Raw genomic sequence first — 26,345 nt, 5'->3', positions numbered from 1 at the left:
CTCACGCACTATACGGCTTGTTGGAGCATCTTTCAACACTATTGAGCTTTTAATGTCAGTTGTTGAACACTTTTAGTCAACGTGTGTCACAATGTTGTGATCTGTTTGATCCTCTGTCTGTCTCTCTGTGTGTGTGTGTGTGTGTGTGTGTGTGTATTATGAAGATAGAAGGAGGAGAAAGAAGAAAAGGGAGTGGCACAGGTATACTGGATATTCTCGCTGGGTTTGAAGAGGGGGGAGGAGAAGGGTGGAATCTAATGGGGCGGCATGGCAACACAACGCTTTTAAAGACATGAGGCACACCCCGCAACCTCAAGTTAGCTCACTTGCAAAGTAGAGTAGAGTAGAGCTGCACTTTGGGGTAAGCATGCTCAGCCTCATGAAATTACCAAGGGTCGTCACCATCAACCAAGTACCCAAAGTAAGTTTGCTGTGTCTTTGATAGCTCATAGGGTCATTTCGATGGGTGGGAAATCTACAGTGCTCTATAGTCACTTCAAAGTAACTGGAAAAACGCAACAATGTTTTCATTTTAGGTAATTGTGTCGTTCAAACATGGTTTTATTTCATTTTAAGTATGATGATGCTCAATAGAACTTTAAAGCACTGAGACTAGAAGAAACTCAAACTGCACTCAAGTGAAAGTGAAATTTTTTTTTAACAACATATTATCCTGCAATGCGATATTATGCCATGAGCGAATCACATCTCAAGCAAATAAAAATGGAACGTAAAACTTAATATGAATGGATTTCAAACACTTCTTTGCATCATATCAATTTTGCTTACAATTCTTAATTTTTTTTAAAATTTTATTTATTTATTTAATCTGAAACGACGACCATGCTTTATACCTCCCGCTCAAACTGTGGACAGCCGGCTTTGAAAATGGATGGCTACTTTTATTAGTTGGGATTTAGGTATGGATAAATTTCTAGGCTAGAGATTAGGGGCACATGAATCCTGCAGGCATGTCAATACCGGATTAAAACAAAACTTCTCAAAGCTTTCCCTATAAATGTTTAAAAAAAAATAGAAGTTTAAATGATCATTAAGATTGTGTTGGCCAATTTTGAGAGCATCAAAGTCCCCCTGATTGCTTTAATCTGAGTCAAGTAGTTTCTGTAACAATTATGATTGACTTGTAAGTCTTCTTTTTAACTGGCCCAAACTACAGTATAGATTTTCCTTACATGCAAGCTTTGATAAAGAATTTTATTTTCTCCTTGAGGTTTTCCATGAAGACAGCATTATCTCCGGCTATCGTTACCACCGCAGCTCAGCTACTGACTGCATTTTGAGCCTCTTTCAGTTGACCAATGAGACGGTCAACATCTGGACTCACTTTTTGCCCACCTGGTAAGCGCCTGCAAAATCTTATTGTCATGTGCCTGTGCTCATTGTGTCTTTGATATTCTTACTCTTTCATACTTTCATGCTGGAATTTAACGTTAAAATCAATATCAATTACAGAGTTCAGTGTTTGGTTGTTGAAAGATGTTTTTGCGTACATTATATCATACGAATCTCTTTAAAAGGTTGGCAGCTATTGTGTGTGCTACAGTAAGAAGGGGAAAGTTTTTTACACATGTTTTCCTAACACACAGATTGGGTTATTTTTACCCAATTTTGGGTTGATTATTCTGAAACATCAGACTGTGTTGAAGATTGGATTTGGCCGCTTCCAACATTCTGGGTCAAATCCTCAACCAGATGCATTTGGTATAAATAACCGACACATTGGCTCATTCCATTTTGGACCCAGCACTGGGTTAACTATTTCACCCAATTTGGGTTGCTTTTCCAGCAGTTTTAACCTTGCATGATCATATGCTGCAAATGATTCTGTTATTCTTGTAATTTTTCTGTCATATATTGTCATGTAGTGCTACTTTAAGGAATAGAAATAAAGCATGAGCAGTAAAGCCAAATGCCCCAATGTTAGTAAAATAAAGTTTAAATTGTTTCAAGTGGAGTAAGCTGCATGACAATACATACTTGTTTGATTTTATTTTTTATTTATTGTTTGTCTTCTTTTTTATGTTTTGCCGCGTAGCTCCGTGTGTGCTGGACCACCAGCAGCAGTCTCACAAACGTTCCCTGGTAACACATTGCCAGCCTTGAGTTTAACAATAGACACTAGAATAGAATACGTCTTCACTGTCATTGTGCAAACAGAATGACAACATTAGAAGTGCTGTATTTGAAGGGACACAATTATTTTATATTGCATATGTTTTTTTTTGTAGAGTTGCATTAGTTTGTCCAAATACAAAAAAAACAGTTCCAATTATTTAGAATTTTTTTTGTTTTAATTTTTTAAGATTACTTATATTTTTACCTCGCCAAAATCACGTTATTGAGTAAACATGAAAAGCATACCTTTATACCGTCTGATTTTGATTATGTTGTAATTTATTACACTGATTATGAGACAGGCGGCACGTTCGCTGACTGGTTCCTAGGTGAGATTGCGAGTACGAGTGGTTGTTTGTCTTCGTGTGCCCTGCAATTGGCTGGCAACCAGTTCAGGGCGCCTACTGCTCGAAGATAGCTAGGGTAGGCTCTAGAACGCCCGCGACACTTGTGAGGAGAAGTGGCTTGGATAAAGGACAGATGGATTATAACGTGGCAACACCGTGATTGGCTGGTGACGAGTCTAGGGTTTACCCCATGGCTCACCACTTCTCACCCAATATCAGCTGAAATAGTCTGCAGCTTACCTTGCGGTGAAAACAAGTTCCATAATGCTATAAAATAAAGATGATGCTTAAGATCCACACAAATATCCAGACCAGACACCAGAAACATCCAGGCATGCAATGGGTATTCCACAGTTCTGTGCCTTGCTCGAGGGCAATTCAATAGTAAAGTGAGAATGCAGACAAGCAACTCTCCTACAATGTTGTATTTTAATTTTTTGTCCATAGCGCACCTTGATCCATAACCCTTCAATTCCAAAACCCAAGCCTTTGCAAATGAGCCCCTGCTCTCCAATTAGATACTAGTAGGAATTCAGGGGGTGAAGTGGAAAAAAATATGCAATGTAAAATATGTTGAATGATGTAAGAAATATCATTCATACTTTTGCAGGTTTGGCCTTCATGTCATTCACTGTTTTGACATTGCATTCCCAATGTGCATATTTGCCCACGTAGTATCCATTATATATCATCCACTTTGCAGCTTTCCAAATGACTGGACACGACTAAACCAAAGTTTTTAGCCACAAGGCTGAAAATGTGTTTGAATGACATTTAATTGTTTCTCCTTCCAGGTACTTCCTATGGAAACTTATAAGCTTCGTGCTGACGCAAACTGCATGGCAGTACCCGTTCACCTGGCCTCTGGTGGTCTTAAACATTTCTAGCTGCATATATCCACTAGCATCAAGCTGTGCTCACACGTTCAACAGCATGTCAGCGCGGGTGCGACACATGTGCTTTTATTTCGACTATGGAGCCTTAAGTCTCTACAGCCTGGGTGAGTGTGTTGTGTGCACGCCACTCCACAACACTCGTAATCCAAAGAAATAGCTCTTGCTATGATGCAGTGCAGTTGTTCATCACTGGAAATTATTTCAAGACTCCAAAATGCCCCTAAATGGTGGCGCTTTGCCATTAAGGTCAGAATCAGTGCAAGTACATTTTTCTTCTACTTGCGCATGTGCAACCAGTAAATTTGCTGAGAAAAAAAAAGAGATTATTATTGAATATTTTTTGTTGCTCTGCTCTAAACTTCAGTCCATTTTTTTGTAATATAGAAAAATAGTTTTTAGATTGCACCCCTAAAATTTCAAGTTATGAATTTTAAGTTTCTTTAGAGCGCTCTATTATGATAAACATATTGTTCAATTGATTCCGCTCAAGTCCCAAACAAAATTAGTTGAATTGGTTGAGTAATGGTTGAAAAGAATTTTTCCTCTGTATAGAATGTTGCAGTTGTTCGCAATGTTTTGGTCATTCACTGTGTATATACAGTACAAACGTTATTTGAATCGTTTTATGGATGATTAATTAACTAAAGTAACCAAGGCATGATAATGGATGCATTATTTTTTTGTTATGTGCACTACCTGGTCTCATGTACCCACATATCATGGACAAAATATTATCGCGAATACGCCAAGTCCAACTATGCAATTTACAGACATGAATCAAACTGAGAAAAGTTTCTAAAACCATTGTGTTGCATTTCAGGTACTGCTATTACGTATTCAGCTTACGTGTTCCCAGACAAGTGGGTAAACAGCGTCTTTCACCAGTGCTTTGTCCCTGTTGCTCTGCTTAACTCCATCATATGCACCAGCCTAGCCTGCTACTCCAGGTATGGTAAGAAATGACTTGTAAATCGGACTGTTATCTCTTGGCTTGAGTATGTCATTCTATTTTATTGTGAATTATGTGACAGCTGTGGGTTAACTATACAGTCGTTTGGATGCAAATATATGTATCACAATAAGGAACGTTATTTTTGTGGGTCTCTACATTATGGGGTATTAGCTATATTACAAGCACACACTGGGAGATGCTTTTTACACCCCAAACAACGCCGAACACAGCTGTCGATACAGATTGTACCAGAACCTTTCTCAGACTCTTATTGTCTCACGAGGCGAATTCACAGATGAGCTTGGATCAGGGTCGCAGTGGAGAGATGGTTGTATTTATTAGACTTCATTCATTTGTTCTGATTAAAGGTCATTTAAGATGCTTATTTTGGCTCTCAATTGCTTCTTCACACAGCCGCACGTATCTCGTCCGTGTTTTTACCTTCTCGCGCTCTCTTACTTGAACTCTCAATACACTCAACAGCATTACAAGACTTCATTTTGCTTCGAGTGCAAATATTTGAATGCTATACACGCGGTACCTGACCTGGTTAGGGACGGACGAAAAAGCACTTCCATCCTTGCTTAGTCCATTCTTTAAATAAATAAATAAATAAATGTTCGTCCTCCATCCCCAAAATGGGTGTCCGTCCAGGAAATGCCCATCTCTCCATTTAAGCTCGGCCAGTAATATTGAATATGTTTGAAGGATAGTCAGTGTAAATCATCTCCCTGAGTTACTAAGCACAGTTGAGTTGTAGATGCTATCATCATATGATGTGCATACATGAAATGCCTCACTGTTTGTCTTGCCCATCTGTTGACCTACGCGGCAAGAGGTAAACATTTTGCACTGCCCTTGCAATGCGCCTAAAATGATACATGTTTTTGTCATTCATCTTAAGACAATCTTTCCACCACTGGCTTTTTCAACACGTGGTGTCTTGTCATTGTCATTCGAGACAAACCGCGATTTACTGCAGTTGTAGTTTCAGCTGGAAGTGGGTGGAACAATAAACACAAACACAACTTGTTTGACAGAAACCTCATTTATATTAAGTCAAATATTCTTGCATCGTCCCATTTGAATGAAACAAAGGGTTAATAGAAATAAACTCATGTGTTTGGGTGAAAATTATGCAATTTAGACTGTTATCACTTTAAGGTATCCTTCGAAAGATTCAGCCCCAAATGCGCTCATTTTATATGTATATATATTTTTTTAAATAATTTTGGCTGTACGTCATTTACTGTTTTCTGAGTATTTCCATGTTATCATTTTACGCATTTATAAAAGGCAATGCCATATATGTGGCTATTTGAAGAAGATTTCTTTTCATTTGTTTCAGATTCCCTGAATGCCGGAGTCCGAGGTTGAGCAAAGTGCTCCGTCTTGTTGCTTTTGCCTACCCTTACCTGTTTGACCACATTCCTCTCTTCTACAGGGTAGGGCCTAACTGAATTGCTCACGTGCATGTCCAAAATGGGAAGAAAACAAAAGGGGAAAAAAAACAAAAGATCTCGTTCTTCAATTTTTACTCCATGCCTCATTCACAAATCACCAATTGTTTGACTGGCGAGCACTACTAAGTCTATCTCAGCTCTTGGTATAGACCAGGCATCACCAAATGGCGGACCGGACCGCGGGATGGTTTGGACCGGACCCATGGCCAATCTATGATGATTTTTTTTCAGGGCACATTCGCAAACGTTGGCGCTGCAATTCTAGTAAATACGGAAAAGGCGTCACTGATTTGAGCCAATCAAATCTTTTGTTTACGATCCACTACCAATTGCGCAGCAGACCGGAAGAGAGTGCTGCTGACAATATACCTTGCTTAAAAGTTAGCAAGGTCGATGCGTGTTGTTTTAAATGAATGGACGGAGAAATTTAGTTTTGTTCTGGCTGCAGCCAATTCCAAACCAGTGTGCATCATATGCTCCAAAACCGTCGCAACATTCCGAAGCGCCACGACTAAACAAAGCACCGTCCTTTTGTACACAGTTATCCGCAGAGGTTTGAGGTGAGCGCACGCAAAAACATCGAACTTTGAGTGCAGTACAACAGATTTTTACATTTTTGTTTACATCCCAGCGGCATGCAAACGAATGTTCACTAAAAGTATAATGGATTTTGGGAAAACATAAAAAACGTTCAAGTGATGGGGAAGTTGTGAAGGAGTGCTTAAATACGGTTGCACAAACATTATTTAAAGGAAAACACAAAGCCCAGATGTGTGAAATAATCTACCAAATCCCAATGGCCCTGACTCCGTTCCAACCCAGAATTAAGTCACTGGCAGGGCAGTCACAAACTAATTTTTCTCATAAAGACAAGTTGAAAAAATATTCAAAAGAAAAAGTAGTGTCAAAGCTCATTTTGAATTAGTTTTTCATGAGGACAGCCATTTTTATTGATTGTGTACTGAACATGTTGACCTGGTTTACTTGGATAATTAGGCTTTCCGTTTTTTTAGGCTGATAATTCTTTGACTTAAAAAAAAAGGTAAAAGATGTGAACTCAATGCTTTGCTTAGCACTTGATATATTTCTGCAGGAGATATTTGACTGTTTTTTTTCTGGAAGTGGCAAACTTAGGTTCCTGGAGCCACATTTACTTGAATGTGAAATAAACGCCTTATATTTGTTTGACTGGCAAAGGTGTTTAATGGGAACATTGCTAAATATTTAGTATATAAGTGCGCTCTGTTGAAAATGACTAAATATCGAAACTATATAAAAATGTGAACATAGGCTAGACATTAAGGGAAGTTGGACTTTGGTTCGGACCTTTTAATTGGAAGAAATTTTAGTCGTGGACCTCTGTGACTTTTAATTGAATACCTCTGGTATAGACTCTACACGAGATCCTGAGCAGGATCGGTTGCAAAGAAAATGGGCGGATTATTTTTAGCACAGTCATTCACTGTCAGCTCATTGTCAGCATGTCATCATCCACACCATACCTACAATATACACAATAGCATGCATTCATTTTGTTTTAGTAGCAAAGGTGGAGGGAGTGTAACGCAGGGATCACCAACCTCTATGATGCTGAGAGCTACTACCAATTTGATGCATACTTCTGAAATAACAAATTTCCTTTAATAACGTTATTACGTTATTATTACTAAACGATAATCATTCATGTGAAGCCACCAATTTCTCACAACAATTAGTAAACAGATATGTGCAACATGCTAATGTCCACCTTTGGAAATGATCAATTTTACAACATTCCCAAGAAATCACAATGTCTTATCATATGGTTCTTTAGGGCTTCCTGGTGCACATGGGCACCACATTAGAGAAACATGAGAGTGTGCCCCATGTTCAGTATCTGCAACCCAGTGGTCCATTGGTTAGCGCTGTCAAAAGCAGTGTCAGCCCATTCTGGACCGAATTCGCAAAAGGATTGCATGGCCTTTACCTGGCCCTAACCGGTGAAAATAGAGCAAACAATCATCTAATTTTCAATGCCTGCGTAGATGGTGCAAACTGCTCTCAGGGCCAGACTTTGTATGTGTGTTTGCCTTGATATATCAATAGCGCAATATCCTTTGTGAATAGGACGTTCAGATAGAGCAAACTGCAAGCGCAAATGAAGGGTGGCCAGTTTATTCTTTGTTAGTTTGGCCCCCTGTGCTCCTTCTCGCTGCTTCTGGGTACTCCAAATTCCTCCCACAGTCAAGTGGGAATATTTGACATCATGTCACGGCATTTACTGGAATGACTGTAGTGTTTCTTGTTGTTAATTGCTGTTTTTTTTTCTTTCTGACTTATATGAGTGGCACACAAAACAGGTCGTGGGTTAGTTTTGTTGTAAAACATCAAATATAGTCTAATACTATTAACTAAGACTAAAGCTAATACTTTTCAAAAGTTATTTTGAGCTGCTACAGTTATTTTATTATATTTACTAATGCACTCTTTTCCAGCTGTTCCTTTGTGAAGGAGAAGGCTGTACAGACAACGACGCCAATGTCTCCCACTACACCCACATCGCAATGGCTTTCCTTACTGGCTTCCTGTTTGCAACTCATTTGCCGGAGCGCCTGGCGCCTGGCAGCTTTGACTACATCGGTGAGATAAATTTGAGATTGGGCAGCTAGAATGACCTGAGTATGGTTTCATTATTAGATCCGAATATAGATATGTTTATGTATAAATTATTACTTAGATTTGTTTGTGCTTGATTTTGAGTGTGATGGACATTGTGAATGTATGAATTTTATTCAATGAAACCCTGACCCTGACTGTGGATTGTATCATAAAGATTGACCCACGCATGCACAACCACTGAAAAATGCCTCTGTGTATCTTTCACTTAAACCTGTATCTCACTGAGAGGCAAATACTTGCCAGTGTTAGCGAAGTCACCAAATGTTGATTTTTCGTCAGGGTCTTTGCAACTGGTTACGACATTGAACAAACCCTGACTAAAAATCAACATTCACTACATTCGCAAATACTTTCTGCTAAGTGGGGTATGGGCTTTAATGTTACTGTTACCGTTGAAGCATTAAAAACACTCAATATTTCCTGAAAGCTATTGATGTAAAGTTTTTGTAGTAACATTTTGAACACAAAAATCCAAGAAATGAATGTCTTACTAACTTTTCGCAAATGTTCACTATGCGAGCCCTTGGTTACGCAACATACATCAACCGAAACCGGTTGTACCCATACCAGTTCCTAAGGCCTGAGTTTTTGTAAAATGACATGAAAAGCCCTGTGCATATGAAGATGCCTTGCAACATGAACATTAATTGTGTCATGACTCCCTCTGCAGGTCACAGTCATCAGCTTTTCCATGTCTTTGGCATCCTTGGCACCTACTTCCAGATGATGGCCATTGAACAAGACATGGTATTGCGACGTTCCTGGCTTCTTGACCACTCCCTACCCACTACCTTTGCCAACTCATGGGGTGTAACGCTACTTTGCGTACTAGTCAACCTGACCATCCTCCTCTTCTTCAGTCTACCTCTCCGTTCTGCACCAGTCGGTCAGCAAAAGAAACATAAGAGACAGGCGAAGGCACAGTGAATTTAGGCTTGGCAATGGCTACATCCCCGGCATGGAACTCTAAGATGGTCGTTGGATAGACCAATTTCTATTATTATATTATATACAGTGTGTAACATTTTTTTATTGGAAGCTGATAAGCTGTCTATGTGAATCACAAGATTCCATCTGCACTGAAAACAGTGATTGTTAACCTTCAGATCACTGTGATGCTGCTGTTGGATGTAATGGCTGTAATCTCAATTGATGATCTGCCTAAATTACACAACACAATGAAAATAGCTATATATAAATAAATATTTGTGTAACAAAGTTTCTTAAAACCAAATGTACGCTTAAACCACTATGCTGCGATGTGAAAACAAATGTGTACAAATTTGATTTCCTGAATTCTCTGTTAGCCACACACGGGGAACAATGAAGGGCTCGAAGCAAACAATGCCTGTAATTCATTACGCCTTTTGTTAACTGCATTTAAATCTCGACCTTTTCATCTGCTATAGTTCTTGTGTCAAGGTGTGGAATTTTGCACTGATCGTTTGTGTGATCGTTCTGAGATTGTATTTATTCTAAACGTAAGGATATTTATGCATTGTATTGTGTTTTTTTTAAACGAATAAACTGTGACATACTTAACTGGTGCAATCAATTGTAACTTCTCCCAGAACACACCGTTTGACTTTGAGTGCGTGTCTGTGTGCGTGTTTCACGCCATTGTAGTCACATCAATCTCAGAGAATTGATCGAGCCACCGTCGCACTTCATTTGTAATGTATTTTTCAAGTTGTACAATTGAATTCAGTGTTTGGTTTGGTTTTGGGGTTTGGGGTATCTTATATACGTAATTTACCAATGATTCAAATGTAAATAATGCCATTTTGTTTGGTATAGCACAAAAACACGCATTTCATTTGAAGGCGTCATAAAATTTGAAGGCGGAACTTCCGGCCAGGAGTGTTTCGTTCTCCACTGTGATTGGTTGCATTTACAAGATCGTTGAAACCGTTTGACAAGGGGGAATTTCAAAAAGAGGGACAAGCTGCTTATGCATTAAGTTTCGTTTCCGGGAGTTAAACAGCATAAAAAATGTATAGACCAGGGTATGTATCACCTTTTAATCTTACGAAAGTTGCATTTTAGCTGAATTTAAGTTTTCGTTTTCGTGGGTCTTGGGCAGAAATGATTAGACATATTTCGGATGATTAACAATCTGCGTCTTAAACAGCGAAGCCTGCTCGCTCTCCATATTAGGCACGCAAGATAACCGGGCTAAATGTTCAACAGCACAATGACAGGATAGTACAAAATCGATACCTCGGTTGATTTTTTTTTTTTTTTTAATTGTTTTTACGTGAACTGACAGTTTACCTGCACACGTTTGCTTCTCGGATTAGTTCATTGTAGCCTTTGTAGTCTCTTTTGAAATGACAAATATTATGGGACCATATTTGTTAAAAATCTCAATGGCACGTCTCTTTTTTTTCAAATTGGCTCTTTATTTTATAGTTTGCTTTTCGACTTTTTTTCGAAGAAAGCAGTATGACAAAAAGGTTGTTGAACCACTGCTCTGGTGCACAATTCCATGCTAGGTCGGTCTTAAACGTTCATGTGGATATGTTAAAAAAATGTTTGAGGAACCATCACTGACTACCGACTCACAGTCGTCACGTTCACGTTTTCCAACAAATACAATTCCCAATTCTAAACAAGTGTGCAACTGCAGCAAATGTATATTCTATGCAACAGCCTTCACATTACATTTGTGTATGTCAAAACAAAATCTGTCACCCGTCACTGTATGTGTAATGTAACGTTCAATGGCTCGATTAATTTAACAGGGGTGTTTCTATTTGTTATCATCAGGAAATGCAAGACTCCGCGCAAGCCTGGCATAAAAAAGGCTTCTCATGCAGAGAAAGATCCTGTTGGCGTAAGTAAACGAAACTCATAACTGGTTGAATGTCACTTTTTATAATTGTACCATACATTAATACTTTTTGCTTATGTTCTGTTCTCTTGATGTACCCATTGGGAGGAAGAAAAATCCTAATGCGTACAGTATAGATGAATGGAAATAAACTATTGATTTTATGTATTTGAAATGTACTCAACAGTGACACTAGCTATTTTTGTATGTTGATCAAAGACACTATAATAAGTGTGCCAGTAAGACTATAAACCACATAATTCACCAATTATGGGAACCTCAAAGAAGTTAAACCAATAAGGTACTGTTTAGTTAAGTGTCATCACAAAACAACAACAATAAGCATCTTTGATGATTGCCACACTTTGCTGTTGTTTTATTTGTAGGTATACTGTCGTATACGCCCACTTGGAGCAGAGAATGAGGAATGCTGTGTTGAAATGATCAGCAACTCCACTATTCAACTGCATGCTCCTGATGGCCTTAAAGCCAACCGCAATGGAGAATTCAAAGAGGTATGTGTGTAGTGTCTCATTTGAACCAGGCCAACATTATTTGCAGAGTCTTTACTTTGGTCTGAAATTGGACTCGACCAAAACTGCGGGCTGATATTTGCGCCACTATTAACAGAATCTAAATATTGTTGATTTGAATGTGCATTGCTTAACTTGAATATTTAAATTGAAAACTGAATTATTGAATTTAAAAACTCCATTTTAATGACCTAAATTGTATCTTTATTGTTTCGTTTCAGTCTGAATTTTTCAACATATGTTTTTTTTTTTTCAATTCAAATATTCAAGTTAAGTTATTCACATTAAAACAACAATATTCACTTTCTAGTGGCACAAATATCAGCCCATAGAAAACGTCCACCAGAATTGGTGTTTCACTTTGCAAATGTGTGTGTAATCTGAGAGGCATCCCCATCGCAAAACCCGTTTTCAGTTTTCAGTGTGAAAAACATTAATATTGTAATTGTTCCACTGTCTGCTTTTCTTTAAGTATCATTCATCTGTTATTTGAAGTTACAAATTCAAACATCAGGCCTTATTTCAATCAGTATGTTTGCGTTCAAATTCTGTCGGGACGTCGCACATTGCATAAAACTGACATCCATTGTTTGTCACCAATATTTTAGACGCAGTACTCCTTCAAAAAAGTCTTTGGTATTAATACCACTCAAATGGAGCTGTTTGAGGAAGTTGCCAAGCCGCTAGTGGAGGACCTTATTCAATGTAAAAATGGTGAGCGCTTACGATGCTTCGCTTTGCTTAACTATTTTTACCCCTACCTACTTTCTCCGTGTTCTGACAGGGTCCTTGTGATTTTGTTTTCCCCTGCCCCCCTCCCAGGTCTGCTGTTTACATATGGCGTCACAGGAAGTGGTAAGACCTTCACCATGACTGGCTCGCCTGGAGAGGGTGGACTCCTCCCTCATTCCCTTGACATGCTCTTCAACAGTATCGGCCCCTTCCAGGCCAAACGTTTTGTAAGATGGAAAAAAATGAATACAATACATGCACCATCTAATGAATTTCAGTATTTTCAATTGTTCTGAAACAGAAACAAGATGCTTGATTTTATAGGTGTTCAAGCCAGATGACAAAAATGGGATTGACATCCAGAATGACGTTGAAGCTCTCCTGGAGAGACAGAAGCGAGACTCTCAACCTTCAGTGCCCAAAACGACCTCCTCCAGGTACTAATCTACAGCGTGTTCCTTTTGTTTTCCTTACCAGGTACATTGCTAACAAGTTATTCAACATACCGCTCCGCATATAGGCAGAAGGCGGACCCAGAATTTGCGGACATGATCAGTCCACAAGAGGCTTGTAAAGCTGAGAATGTGGATGAAGACTGTTGTTACAGCATCTTGGTGTCTTACGTTGAGGTCTATAACAACTACATCTACGATCTTCTCGAAGATGCACCTTTCGATCCCATCAGACAAAAGTAAGAGGCACCGTTTGCTTGTCACATTTAAAAAAAAAAAAAAAAAATCTATATTTTCTGCTGTATCCCACGTATAAAAGTAGCGCCTGGTCTACAACTCCTCTTGCATTACAAACACTCCAAAATGGTCCATGGAAATAATGCACAATATTGTATTGAAGCCTTTTCCTGCTCTAATTTTGAGTCACTTAAAAAAAATCACTTCTCTTTTGTTAGGGAGCTTGATATTGGCACGCCTGTAAAGAATGACTTTTTGTATGTGCCCCAAACTTTTTATTGTCGCCTTAGCTTGACTGTGCAGTGGCCTTTTGTTATCTGCCTGACGTTATTGTTCACAGAGTAGATGAGGCCTGGAATTTAGCACAATTAACATAAACTATGTTAATTGTTAGTTTTGTGACATTTTGATTTACGAGCTCCGCTTTGAGCTGTTACTGTATTTGTCCTCTCTGAATGGCTTCAGCTTTTCTGTGTGCCTGAGGCTGTAAACACGATGTCTCGGTGTACGCTTTAGCATGTTTTCAATTTTCACTGTCAAATATCTGTCACAGCTATGTTTTGTGCTTCAAGTTTTTGTTTGCTTTTGGATCTTTCAGAGCTCCTCAATCCAAGATTCTACGTGAAGATCAGAATCATAACATGTATGTTGCTGGCTGCACAGAAGTTGAAGTCAAATCGACTGAGGAAGCATTTGAAGTTTTCTGGAAGGGTGAGTGGAAATTGGTTAAATTACTCCTCGTGAAACTAATATAATTTACTACCACTCTAATTGTTTCGAAAAAGTACTTGATTTAAAAAGTGGGCCAACACCAAAGCTTCTCGAATTTTTAGGGACATTGCAATAAGCCAGCAATATAACCTGAATTTGTACGATGTTGTCATTAACTTGCGCTAATGATAATAGTCAAGTCATAATTACAAACAATTGCAAAACAAGTTTGACGGAAACTGAGTGTGCCTTCTTTTGCTGTGTGCGACAACAATGTATTTCTAAGCTGAGCACTTTTAGTAACCTTGAAATGTCATGATGTGACTTTTACAAAACAAAGACTGATGGTCATCTTGCAATGTATGAGAAAATGTGCTAGATATTCACTTGAAATATTTAAAAAGCACAAAGGTACATTGATTTCCAAGTGCACTAACTTTAAGAGTTTTCTGAGTTGTTGCAGAGCCCTCCCGCCAAAGGTCTGACTAAGCAATGAGGGAAGTGGGTTTTCAACCTTCCCTGAAATTGCCTAGAATCGGGTCCAAGTATCCACGGATGTGGTGTGTTGGGTTCTCTTCTGCGTTACCACAGAACTGCCTTTTGTAACTGTTTGCAATGACATTGTCGAGCCTTTTCTTTTCATATGCGTTCGCTGCAGTAACATTGCACTCGGGGGCGTAGTCTGCCCTCTAGTGGTTCAACACATGTAATTCCATGGATTACACTACATGATGTCCGTTTCAGTTATGACTGACAGAATGACGCTTGTGTAACTACTACAGGCTGTATGTATCACTCGGAATGTATGGGGCAAAGGAAATGGATGGTGTGGAATTTTTTGCGATCTCACTGTTGACATTTACGTCCTTGTCTGGGACATCTCTAGAGAGTAAAAATCTCTCCAAAGCATCATTCATGCTCATGTCAGCGCTGCCGTTCACTGAAAGCTATGACCGCGACGAGGAAGTTTTCATTCTTCTCCGAAAATAAATTACAGAATAATTCCAGCAAGTAAGAAGATGCAAATTGGAAATTAGCCAGCTAATGAGCTTTAAACAATGTTTACGTATGAATTATGAAACCTCTGCCGGCAGTCTCTCCACGGTGTTATCATGCAAAAGATTGGGGGGCAGTGAGGTGGTGGCGTATTGACGAAATGTACAGACCGAAGCGCTTTAAAAGGACGAGGCGATGACGTAAGGGTGCCCAGGTCTCGAACGATGGGTGGACCGGTAAAATGGGGTGAAGGGCCCATCTCCCGTCATTCAGATGAACTTGCCTTGTCTTTTGTCTTCATGAATGAATTGAGTCTTGGGTGAGTGTCGACATCAATAAAACTCCATTTATTGGGGAAAATGATTCCATTAAACTTTCACGAGATTGGATCTTTGGTGTTTAAGAACTTGCAAATATATTGTATTTAAAAAAAATTAAAAACTCTTGTATTAACGTATTTCAGTGTTTTCTGTAAATGTGATCATTCAAATCAAGGATGTAAATATGTGGAGCTTTGCTAAATGTGTAACTGAGTGCTTCTTGTAGGGCAAAAGAAAAGAAGGATTGCCAACACGCAACTGAACCGTGAATCCAGTCGTTCCCACAGTGTCTTCACTTTAAAGCTGGTTCAGGCACCTCTTGATGCCGATGGCGACCACATTCTGCAGGTAATGTGCTGCTCCAATCGTTACTCAGAGTGTTATATATTCAAGATTTGAAACAAGTCTTCCTTCACGGAGATTGCCATTACAGATCTCTTCCTTTACAGCCCAAATGAATGATGGAGGGACATAAAAGTAGGCAGATAGGTCATGTCAAAGCCATCATGTTTCTGTTCATTTTAAATCTGTTATAGGACAAAAGCCAGGTGAATGTGAGCCAGCTCTGCTTGGTTGACCTAGCAGGTAGCGAACGCACCAGTAGAACAAGAGCCGAGGGGAGCCGTCTGCGTGAAGCAGGTTAGTCTATTTTATTGTAAGTAATTGTCAGTAAAAGCGAATTCATCCTCACATTTTTTTCTTTCTCGCCGCCAGGTAATATCAATCAGTCTTTGATGACTCTGCGCACATGTATGGAAGTGCTGCGAGAGAACCAGATGTGTGGAACTAATAAGGTGGGTATCCTCTAAGATTTGTGCATGACATTGTTCCACTGATGTTTTGCTGCTTATGAAACTGAGGCTGTAGATTCTCAGATGAGTCTTTTTTTTCCCCCCACTTTTGCATTGCTGTTCTTTTTCAGATGGTGCCATACAGAGACTCTAAAGTGACTCATCTGTTTAAGAACTATTTTGACGGCGAAGGAAAAGTTAAGATGATCGTGTGTGTCAATCCAAAAGCCGATGACTATGAGGAAACAATGGTAACATTGTCAGTTTTCTTACAGCTCAGAGTCATTGAGGCAATTTCAAAGAATTACTGTACTTAATTTCACTGGCGATTTGCTGGACTGTTTACTATTTTTTAATGGGTGTATCAACTTGTTTTTTTCCACACCTTTCCCTCAAATTCTGTGCAGCTGACGTAAAAATTGTTTTCTATAATGTCTTATGTAATGTTGTGTCATAATTTTGTCATCATTCTTTGGCGCTGCAGCTCGTAATGAGATTTGCAGAGATGACACAGGAGGTGGAAGTTGCCCGGCCAGTTGACAGGCCAATCTGTGGTCTTGCGGCTGGGCGTAGGCAACGGAATCAGGCATTCAGGGATGAGCTGTCGCGTCGACTGGATGATCGAGGAGGTCCCATTAACGCTGGTAAGGACGAAACAGTTAAATTCAAATCAATCTCACAATGCAGTCGTATGGAATTTTCAAATCGGAAAGGCTGCTGTCATGTTTATTTTTGTCGTTTGATAGACTTAATTTTTATTTATTTATACAGTATAATGTCTAGAGAAGTTCAGCTCATGAGAAGTGCCTGCCAGATGTTTTCGTATCATTGTTTCATGAAACATGAAGAGTTTATGTTTCAAGGCCACAGATTTGTTTGCATTATTGTTGGAATCTGATTTAAGGTTACACCACACTTGTTTGGTGGGATTTTGTGTCGTCGTTGTAGCGAATGCTTAGAAGACTGCAAGCCAAAGGGTTATTAATAAGGAAACTGTCTCTCATAATGATTGCTTCATTAGTTAATTTGCCTTTGGTTTTGAGTAAGCTGTAACCTATAACAAAGCATCTATGTATAATAAATGTTTTTGTTTATTGTAATACAGATTAATTTATTGCCTGTGTTTGTTAAAAATATACATGGGCAGATGGCCTTGAATAAAGTAATTTTCTATTAAATCGCAATATTTATAATCACAGTTCGGTTGCTTTGAATCATTAAAGGCCTCTCTGTAAGTGCATTCGACTATCCCTGTCTTATTCTTCCATGTGGCGGAGACGTTGCAAGTATCTCTTGACCAATGTTCTGATTTTGCATTTTCATGTTTCTTACAGTAGATGATCCGGCTGTGCTCAATCAACTCATGGAAAGCTTTCCACCTCTGCCTCCCTGTGAGCTGGTGGACCCAGGAGATGATCAGACGCTATCACGCCTGATTGAGGTTCTGGAGAGGAGGCATCGCATCCGCCAGCTGATGGCAGAGCAGTTCAACAAAACTGGTACGATGGATGGAACTTAATTACATTTCTGATTTTATTTTTCTTCCCCACAAGGCAGCACTTGAGTTCTTTTCAAGTCTAGTTTCTTAGTAGCTCACATTGTGCTTTCTTGTGCAGCCAATATGATGAATTCCATGCTTCACCAGTTTGATGGTCAGCTTGGTGTTAAGCAGAGCTTAATCCAAGACCAGCAGAGCAAACTGAGCGAGAAGGACAAAGTTATCATCAACCAAAAGACAGAGATGGAACGGCTCGAAAAAAAGTCCAAGACACTGGAATACAAGGTATCTTCTAAGTTGTACATTTGTCAAATTGTTTCCCAACAATTCTGTTGTGGGCCGCTATTACATTTTCATCAGGTAAATCCTGCTTTTACCTCAAAATGATCATTTCACGACCCTAATCTCTTAGGGATATAATGATATTGAAAGCTCCCACTCTCGGTATTGGTGTCACGGTACAATACATTAATCCTTCGTTTTTTGCCGTTAATTGGGACCGGGAAAAACAGAAAGTAGAGGTTGACTTATTTTTTTTTAATTATTTATTTTTTCATTATTTCAAATCTTTTCTTTTTTCTATTGGATTTACTGTTTCTCTAATAAGGACCTGATCAACAAAATTCATCACAGTTAATGTGTGTCCCCAAGTGGACATATTTGGAAATATATCTGTTAATTTGGATCCAACACCTGTTGTGAATTCCAGTGACAGCACTTTAGTTCAAATGTTTCTTCTGTGTAGGTTGATATCCTGCAAAAGACAACCAACATGTATGAGAGCAACAAACGCTCACTCGAGCAGGAGCTGGAGACTCGTGCTCAAAAGCTCCAGCAGGAACTATCGGAGAGGAGGCGAATGGAGCAGCACATGCAGGGCATGGTCACAGATGCCAAACACAAGTGGGAGAAGGAGTGTGTGAGTAGAATTATCAGTAAAAGACCTACAAAAGTAAAAGCCCATGCAAATAAGAATAATGGTTCATGGTAGAGGTTTTTCTTCTTTTGTGACACAATGGTCATATAAACCGAGTGGCACCGTACCTTGCTTGTCCAGGAACGACGGGTGAATGCCAAACAGCTGGAGATGCAGAACAAGTTGTGGGTCAAGGATGAGAAGCTGAAGCAGCTTAAAGCAATCGTTTCTGAGAGCGGCAACTCGGAGAGACCAGAGAAACCAGAAAGGCCCTCAAGGGACCGAGATCGCAACTTTGGACAGAATAGGTCTGCCTCGCCATCACCGCTTCCCGTAAGTGATACGTTTATTCAAATCAATCCAAAATAAATACTTTGCATTGGATCATATTGAGCAAGTGTGTTTGAATGTCCAACAATCAGACCCTCAAATTAGTTTTTCAGGGTGTGGTAGATCCATTTGCTATTAATGGCTGCTGTTTTTTATGCTGAATGTGACATTGTGTAATTCAGACTGCTTTAACACACACAATGCTTTGGCCTCGTTCCCTCATCACTTTTCAGAATCTCCGACAAACGCCTTCCCATCAAAGTCAAGCTCAGATTAGGGCAGTTCAGGACAATTCCCCCACCTCCACTTCATCTTATTCTTCAGTAGCCAACTCCATCTCTGAGTGGGAGCAGAGGTGCCCTATAGGCTCAACCCCCCAGTATAGAGAAGCGGGGACCCCTCAGTGCAGGAGCCAGACTCCCGCCATGTGTCATGACGCCAGCCGAGCGGGTCGCAGAAGAGGCCTGCGCTTTGCCTCAGAAATTGAGGCCCCTGCAACGCGTCTGGTCCATGGACTAGACCTAGAGGCAGGCATAAGGGTTAGTGTGTGATAGTCACCTAGATGTATTATAACATGGTTTCTTTTTGATATTGGCAGTTATAATATGTATAATCATCCGCTAGTTTAGAATTGCATCTTTAAGTGGCCTTGTATCAGCGTGACATGCGGAGATGTGGCTTACGTGGTTCAAATGGTGGCACGGACGTCAATAATGTAGACTTCTGTTCTATTGCTTTTCCCAAGTAGTGCCTTATGAGTAGTTCAAGTTTACTTTTCCTCAGCAGGATCTTTGGACTTTTGTAATCGATTTACATTATTCATGTTTAAATGTATAATGCTATACAAATTCAATGGATATTGTACTCGTTATTATCAAACACTCTGGTTTTAAATTTGCATGCCGTGTCACTTTCCTTCGTCTTTGCATGGCAACTCAAACTACTGGGATGCTTTCCTCCGCTGTATTCAGATGTGGGGTTGAATAAGTGTGTTGCTGGAAAAGTCACCAAATTAGTTGCAATTTCTTTTTTCTACTCGGCATAATTCCATGTTTGGTTCTTGTTCCAAAGTAAACAGTTAAATTGTATATTACTGTATGTACAGTACCCAACTGTGAATGTGTCAAAAGAAACATAACACTATCACCGTGACTTCCAGTTGTACAGTTATTCTGGCCACTCTCAATGAAAAAAAATCCATGTTGAATTGTCACAAATCTGAATAATTTCCTGGTTTTTCTCTTTCACACTGGGCTCGTCAGCCGGCTCGGGAAATTAATCCAGTGCACAGACGGTCACACTCTGCAGGTGGGGAGAAATGGGTAGACCACAAACCATCTTCAAATGTCGACCTAGGCACTGTCATGCAGCCAATAATACCCAATGCAATCCAAGTGTCTACCCCGAGTGAGAAAGCTCTGTCTAAATGCCACAAGTATGTGCTTAGACATCAAGAGCTTGCCTCTGATGGGGAGATTGCAACCAAGTTGATCAAGGTAAAAAAATGATCGGTCACTCACTGATTCCATGTATTTGATTTGATTTCAGACATTGGTTATTTCAGGGACAAAAAAGACTCCATTTGTTTTTTTTTCTTGTGTTGTCATTTTATCATGCTATTATTCTCTGTTTGACCACCACAGGGCAATGTTTTTCGAACCAGAAGTGGGGGCCAAGCTGTAGAATTCACTGATGTTGAGACACTAAGGCAGGAGTGCCCAACTGCACCAAGGTACCCTTGTCTTTCAGTTGAACCTCCAAAGTAAAACACAGTCTGTTCTGTGACGCCGCTTAACCTCAGCTCTTCAAATTTCTCATATGAAATAAAAGAGAATTTGCACCTCAAATTGCCATGAAGAAACCATTTATTACTCTCTACAATGTTTTAGGTTACTTTGACATGGCTGTCAATGGTGTGTTGAGTAATGAGACATTATGAAACGCTGTTAAAGCACTGATTGGATATCTTTGTCGTCACCTTAAGGTCCGTGTACAGTTATGCTCTTTGATCTCACAATTTAGTGCACTAGTAGATTGACAGCCTTGCCAGCAAGTTTATTTTAGGTAACGAAGTAACTGAAACTAAAAATGAAAAAAAAATTAACAATTGCTGTAATGAAATAAATGTTTTTTTTAACTGAAACAATATTTTGTTTACCGACCTAACTAAGACTAACATATATTTAAAAAAAAACAAAAGTTAAAATGAAATAAAAACTCTAAGGAAAAATTAAAAAATAGAATAACAAATGCCAAATGGAAGATCCCAGATTATAGTCCGATTTACGAACTAGGTGTAACTATTTGCCTTTTAACAGGAAATACTTAACCCTCCCATTACGAAAGACTTTTTCATTATGGTTTTTACACTGTGACCCTCACCATCAGTGTGAAGGGTTTCAATTTATACGATATGATACAAATTTCAGGCCACATCAAAAAGACCTCAGTCTCCATTTTAAGTCTCTGGTAAAAAATATTTACATAATGTGTAATCTAAAATTTCCACACATAGAACATTAGTACTTAAATATAAAATTTCAAACACATTTGGGATTTCTTTTGTGCATACACTATTACACATAAATGCTTTTTTAGATATGTTTGATGGCAAGCAGTGGGTGGTGCTTTATTGAACAATTTTGAAATCCTGGGAAAGGACTGCGACACACACACACACAGACAGCCTCTTTAGTGTCCGTGCATTATTAGAGTAATGGGGTTTTTAAGGTTTTGACGGCATGATGTCATTTTCTGTCATGTTTGAAATGTTCCTGTACATAGTGAATATTGCACTGAAGCTTTATAAGAAGAGAATCGTGATTCGAATCGAAATTGCAATGTCAGGAAAAAAAAATCGCAATTCTAAAATCGCCGATACAGTGCGGCCAAGCTACAGTATAAATTCTTGTTCTTTTTTAAATGTAGTGAGTGTGGCTCATATCCAGAGACACTGGATAGCAGAATTTTAATAAATCAATTATCGAAATTCTGCTATCCAACAACAGCAATTGGAATTGAACAGAGCAAACCGTTATACACAGTCAAAGGAAACAGTTGAATGGCAAGTATTGGTTAGCAATAAAAATAAATAACTTAAAAAACGATTTCAATTATGTTTTCACATAATTTACCTTGGTGTAATGCAATAACCAGCCGAACAATATCAGCTGTGAAAGCTGTCTTAATTTGACCCAAGTCTTGTCTTGTTACAGTCGCAAGAGAAGATCAGGCTCTGCAGAGACGCCAGGTCACGTGGAGGACCAAGAAAACTGGGTATGGTCGATTTTATTTTATTTATTTATTATTATTATTATTTTTAATTCATTTATTTATTTTATCAACTCCACTAATTTTAACAAAACAGACCGCCAATTATTTAGGGAAGTATATTTTCCTCCTTTTTAAATGTATTTGGATTTTTCAACTTTGGATGCTGGTGGTGCTTTGATCCATTGGCCACTCGTCATGATCAGCCGATTTTCGTGCAAAGTATATAATAGGCATATGTCGATCAGCGACTTTCATTGCCAATCACAGTACTTTTGCAACATGAAGCCAACTATAAACCAGCCTGTGTGCAGTGTAGCTTCCCAACCCCCGTTCCTTAATAATGCACAGGAATTTTTTTTTTTTAATCAATTAATTTTAAAAAAGTTGATTATTCAAATAACTGATATTGAGCAGCTCTAAATTGAAAAATATTTAGCTCATCCATGTGATCTGTACCGGACTCAAAATCGACTGATCTCACTCACGGATTCTCAGTAACGGATTCTACAGCATAAAACCCTGATGAGGGTGGCACGGATCAGTGGTAGCATGGTCGTCTCCCAACTCAGAGGTTGGGTGTTTGCTCCCAGGTCATTGTGACCATGTCAAAGTGTCCTTGAGCGAGATACTGAGCCCCCAGTTGTTCCTGATGCTGCTTCATCAGTAGGTAGATAAGGTAATAGTGTGAAACGCTTTGAGTGCCCAGGGTAGAGAAGTGCTATACGAGTGATAGCTCATTTACCATAACACCCCCGAATACTTAGCTTTCCGATCATGTTCTTCATGTACCACTCTGTTTGGGATATGCAGAATGGGGATGTTCCACTGGAATAAATCGGGATTGTTGTTAAAGAACCGTGTAGTGAGCTGAATTCCTGGATACTAAAAACCCTCAAAGGTTTTCTTTGAGTTCAGAAAGACAAGTCAAACAGTATTCAAGGACTTCCTCTCATTTTTAGCCTGCTGTAAATCAGACTCGCTCGCTTTCAGGCATGTATTATGAAATATAATCCAGATCAGTAAGAAAATACACATGGTCTCATATCGTTTGGCCTTGGGAACACAAATTTAGGAAACCTTAAAAGGAGGTGTCCATCTTGCAGTATATTGTGTGTCTTCACCAAACTGACTGAAGAACTCCTCGTCTCATGAACTCCAATGCAATCTTCAAATGAAACAGCAGGGGGAACCGTAAACCAAATATTGAATTCCTCAGTAGTTACCTACACAGTAATAGCAAAGCAATACCATGTACGTAATAAACATCTAAATCTTAAATTTGTGACGGTAATACCTGACGTGTTACAAGCATCAGATTTTAATAATGTGATTTTATTTAAATCAATGAGGTTTGAACATCACATGCATGTCTGTTTCATTATTTAAATTTTTGTAATTTATTTTTTTTTAATTGAAGTTTTGCACAGCGCCCTACTTTCTAAAGGTGATTTACACACAATGAATGTGTATGTCCTTGTTTTTTTTTTATCCTGAACAGGCTCCCGTTGCAAGCACAAGTGCTGCCTTTGGGCATCAAAAGTAACTTTTTCTGACTTTGTTCCTATTACTGTTGATTTTCATCTTGAGTTATAGTTGCTTAATTTCTCATTATGTCTCCTTTGTCTTGCCCCCTGTAGACGCAGGAAGCCGTGAAGATTTTTTTTCTGAGTAGCCACATGGCACACTACCTGTCGGCCTACTGGAACATGAAGGAACAGTGCACATTTTCATTGAATTTTTTTTATTACTTTTTTTGCATTTAATCCTATAGGGACATTTTACAGTGCAATTACAATGCAAGCAAAATGACTAAGATACATAATCACAACGTGCTGGATTAGTGCTGTTATTTTTTAAAACTAAATCTATAAACTTTAAAAGACTAATAACCAGAACTTTTTATTGCCACACACATTTACACTATAGTTCTTTTTTTCCCCTGCACATCACAAGCTCGTGGTCAAAAGATTGTGCAACCTGCATCAGCTGTATATATGAAGTGGTGTAGAAGATTTTGTTGAAATCTATGTGCTGTAAATAAGTGTAATGGTGCCCCCCACCCCTTTCTGTTTAGAAAAATACATTATAAGGCATACTATTTTTGGTGGCATTAAATTTATTCAACTGAAGTGTCCTGCTTAATTTATTAGACCACATTAGAGTAGAATCCTTTAAAATCTACGTAGTGCTGTTGAAATAATCGTAAACTAAACAATGTGCCCGAAAGTCAAAATATGGCAAGCAGAATGTATAATTTAGATAAAATAGATATGGGTAATAATTGAATCAATTGGTTGTCCCACATAAGGTTTTTGTTGGCGAGCCAGGTCACTGGTTGGCCTCAACGCGGTCACTTTCAAAAGTGACTCATAGGGAATGTATTGTGACTGTTTGGGATTGTAGGGTTGAATGATTCATTCCTTTTGAAATGAAAAAATGTGTGAGCTGTCGAATTCATCCAGACTGTTCGTTACCATGAAGGAACTATTTGTCAGTAAATACCTAAAGGCTGGATGATCCGGTTTTCAATAACCAGCTCAATTTTACTTATCCTTTTTTTCAGGACAGTTATATTATCTTGCATTTTCTATTGTCAATTTGTTTTTGGATAATCAAAACAAAACTAAGGAATTTAAAACCACTTCTGTCACGGGAGGGACAGCTCACCATTTGTCCATTCAAAGTCCTTGTAAATGTGCTGCTTATAATGTCAAAATAACGGGACCAACTGGCCCCAAAATGCATGTGAACCTCTCCACTTGGGCCCACTTCAACCTTAAAAACCTCACAAACGGATTTGCCTTTCCATGGCTGACTGAAATTCCAGTGAGGAAGTCAAGCAGCTTACATGCACAGTTTTTTTGTTTTTTTTTAATAGGTCATCTTGATATGCAAATAAAATGTCTTCCAATTAGCTTTTTGTAAGGTTAATTGTTAGGAGGTTGTTATATATTAGATTAGAAAAAATTTTTAGATTATAGAAAAAAAATTGCAGTTCTCGTCAAGTTTTCTATCAAAATTATGAAACGAAAGGAAGCAACTCTTTTTTTTTCTTTTTTTTTTTTTTTTACCTTTTACTCGTAACACACTGGTCTTGTGGAAATGTTTAAATAACTTTATGAAGCTCGCAAAACCAATTTCCCTCACGGGATGAAGTTATCTGTCTCTGGAGCATGGTGCACAAATGTTTGGCATGTCTGCCACACACTTCTTGAGCTTTAGTCGGTACGTTTTGCATCAGAGTGAGCACTCAAGCTTGCTTCATATTTTGCAGTTTTGGTGTCCTAAAGAAAATATGTAGTTTCATGAACACGGGTTGGTTGGCGTTCTAGTCCAGGGATGGACCACTTGTGGAGGGCCACATAGGACATGCTTCACCAAACAAATGTATGACTAAAAAATGGCTTTTTTAACAAGAACAAAATCAGTGAGCAACACATATTTGACTGAAAAAGTAATCTTGTCTTTCCATTTCGTTTGTGTTGTCCACAACACTTCCAATCTGTGTTGTAGACTTTAGTAAGTGATAAGACTGTGCGAAATGGCTTCATCAGGCCATGTCAGCCATCGGCTGCTTGTGAAAATATTGACCCTTCCTTCCTGCCTGTTTAACTAACAAACCTTCCCGTAGCGCACAAGCAAATAGCACATGACAGGTCCCACTTTATTAAAGGACTCGTTTAACTCAAACACACGCTAATGACTTTTTAAACAGGCCTCAACCCAACCAAGCTTTCGCCCCAGTGTTTGCTTTTCGCACTTGGTCTGGAACATTGTTTTTGTGGACGTTATTTCTGAATTTTCATAGAACAGCGTTTGGAAAATTCACAATTTAATTTTTATATAGTGATGATAAAACAAAACCAAAAATCCTTATACTAGTTCTTGTGTTCTTCATAGCTTTGTCTTTATGCAGTCTTGACTATGAGCTTTAGCTTGTTTTACATTTTAAGTATATTGTCTTAAGCCATGACTTCTCCATTGTCTAGAAAGATGTGTGGCAGCCTTTTTCTTTCAAGCCCTCACTTATTCCAACCTCCCGTTCTTGTCTGCTCCAGTCAACAAACACTGTTTGGCCAGCCGTGTGTGTGTGTGTGCGTGTAGGTCGGGGTGTGTGTATTTGTGTGTGTTCATAGTCAATACGAGTGATTTATGCTTTTATAGGGCTTCCTTGTCAATTGTTCCATCTCACCTTGTTGCCAATTGCTTTAAACTTAAATCTTGCGTTAAGTAGGCGTCACTACATATTTATGAATGCCATTAAAAAGGCT

At 38.9% G+C, this 26,345-nt stretch overlaps 2 protein-coding genes across 7 annotated transcripts; both read left to right on the top strand.

Annotated features, from left to right (window-relative positions):
- Window positions 1-260: 260 nt before the first annotated feature.
- On the top strand, window positions 261-9,994 carry paqr5b (progestin and adipoQ receptor family member Vb). Its single transcript, XM_088296216.1, has 7 exons — window positions 261-421; window positions 1,232-1,359; window positions 3,278-3,483; window positions 4,200-4,326; window positions 5,680-5,776; window positions 8,269-8,413; window positions 9,123-9,994. The coding sequence occupies exons 1-7, from the start codon at window positions 368-370 to the stop codon at window positions 9,377-9,379; spliced, it is 1,014 nt and encodes a 337-aa protein (XP_088152342.1). The 5' UTR covers window positions 261-367; the 3' UTR covers window positions 9,380-9,994.
- Window positions 9,995-10,008: 14 nt separating this feature from the next.
- LOC148336858 (kinesin-like protein KIF23) lies at window positions 10,009-24,203 on the top strand. Of its 6 annotated transcripts, none has more exons than XM_088296212.1 (23): window positions 10,009-10,125; window positions 11,222-11,288; window positions 11,672-11,800; window positions 12,427-12,532; window positions 12,641-12,777; window positions 12,875-12,987; window positions 13,071-13,241; window positions 13,838-13,950; window positions 15,493-15,614; window positions 15,803-15,905; window positions 15,981-16,060; window positions 16,189-16,308; window positions 16,542-16,701; window positions 17,392-17,556; window positions 17,674-17,840; window positions 18,301-18,474; window positions 18,613-18,804; window positions 19,035-19,340; window positions 20,064-20,297; window positions 20,445-20,533; window positions 22,017-22,077; window positions 23,573-23,613; window positions 23,712-24,203. In XM_088296212.1, exons 3-23 carry the CDS (start codon window positions 11,726-11,728, stop codon window positions 23,725-23,727), a joined length of 2,745 nt encoding a protein of 914 aa, XP_088152338.1. In that variant the 5' UTR covers window positions 10,009-10,125; window positions 11,222-11,288; window positions 11,672-11,725; the 3' UTR covers window positions 23,728-24,203. The 6 variants fall into 6 exon arrangements, with proteins under 6 accessions (XP_088152338.1, XP_088152337.1, XP_088152336.1 ...); XM_088296211.1 differs by lacking the exon at window positions 10,009-10,125 and adding an exon at window positions 10,227-10,458; XM_088296210.1 differs by lacking the exon at window positions 10,009-10,125 and adding an exon at window positions 10,542-10,947.
- The last annotated feature ends 2,142 nt before the right edge of the window (window positions 24,204-26,345 follow it).

The sequence above is a fragment of the Idiotropiscis lumnitzeri genome, chromosome 5 (genome assembly GCF_059441095.1).
Source record: "Idiotropiscis lumnitzeri isolate Australia: NSW breed Sydney's pygmy pipehorse chromosome 5, RoL_Ilum_1.0, whole genome shotgun sequence".
NCBI lineage: Eukaryota > Metazoa > Chordata > Actinopteri > Syngnathiformes > Syngnathidae > Idiotropiscis > Idiotropiscis lumnitzeri.
The sequence above is the reverse complement of the archived record's forward strand: the minus strand, read 5'-3'. Positions and strand labels throughout refer to the sequence as shown.

Excerpts from the sequence above, each read along its gene's own strand:
- LOC148336858 (XM_088296210.1), top strand. The coding sequence starts at position 10,898 with ATGACAAAAAGGTTGTTGAACCACTGCTCTGGTGCACAATTCCATGCT. Across the intron at positions 12,533-12,640 it reads CCTTATTCAATGTAAAAATG|GTCTGCTGTTTACATATGGC; the intron begins GTGAGCGCTTAC and ends CCCCCCTCCCAG. Across the intron at positions 12,988-13,070 it reads CCCAAAACGACCTCCTCCAG|GCAGAAGGCGGACCCAGAAT; the intron begins GTACTAATCTAC and ends CTCCGCATATAG.
- paqr5b (XM_088296216.1), top strand. The coding sequence starts at position 368 with ATGCTCAGCCTCATGAAATTACCAAGGGTCGTCACCATCAACCAAGTA. Across the intron at positions 422-1,231 it reads CCATCAACCAAGTACCCAAA|GTTTTCCATGAAGACAGCAT; the intron begins GTAAGTTTGCTG and ends TTTCTCCTTGAG. Across the intron at positions 8,414-9,122 it reads TGGCAGCTTTGACTACATCG|GTCACAGTCATCAGCTTTTC; the intron begins GTGAGATAAATT and ends CTCCCTCTGCAG.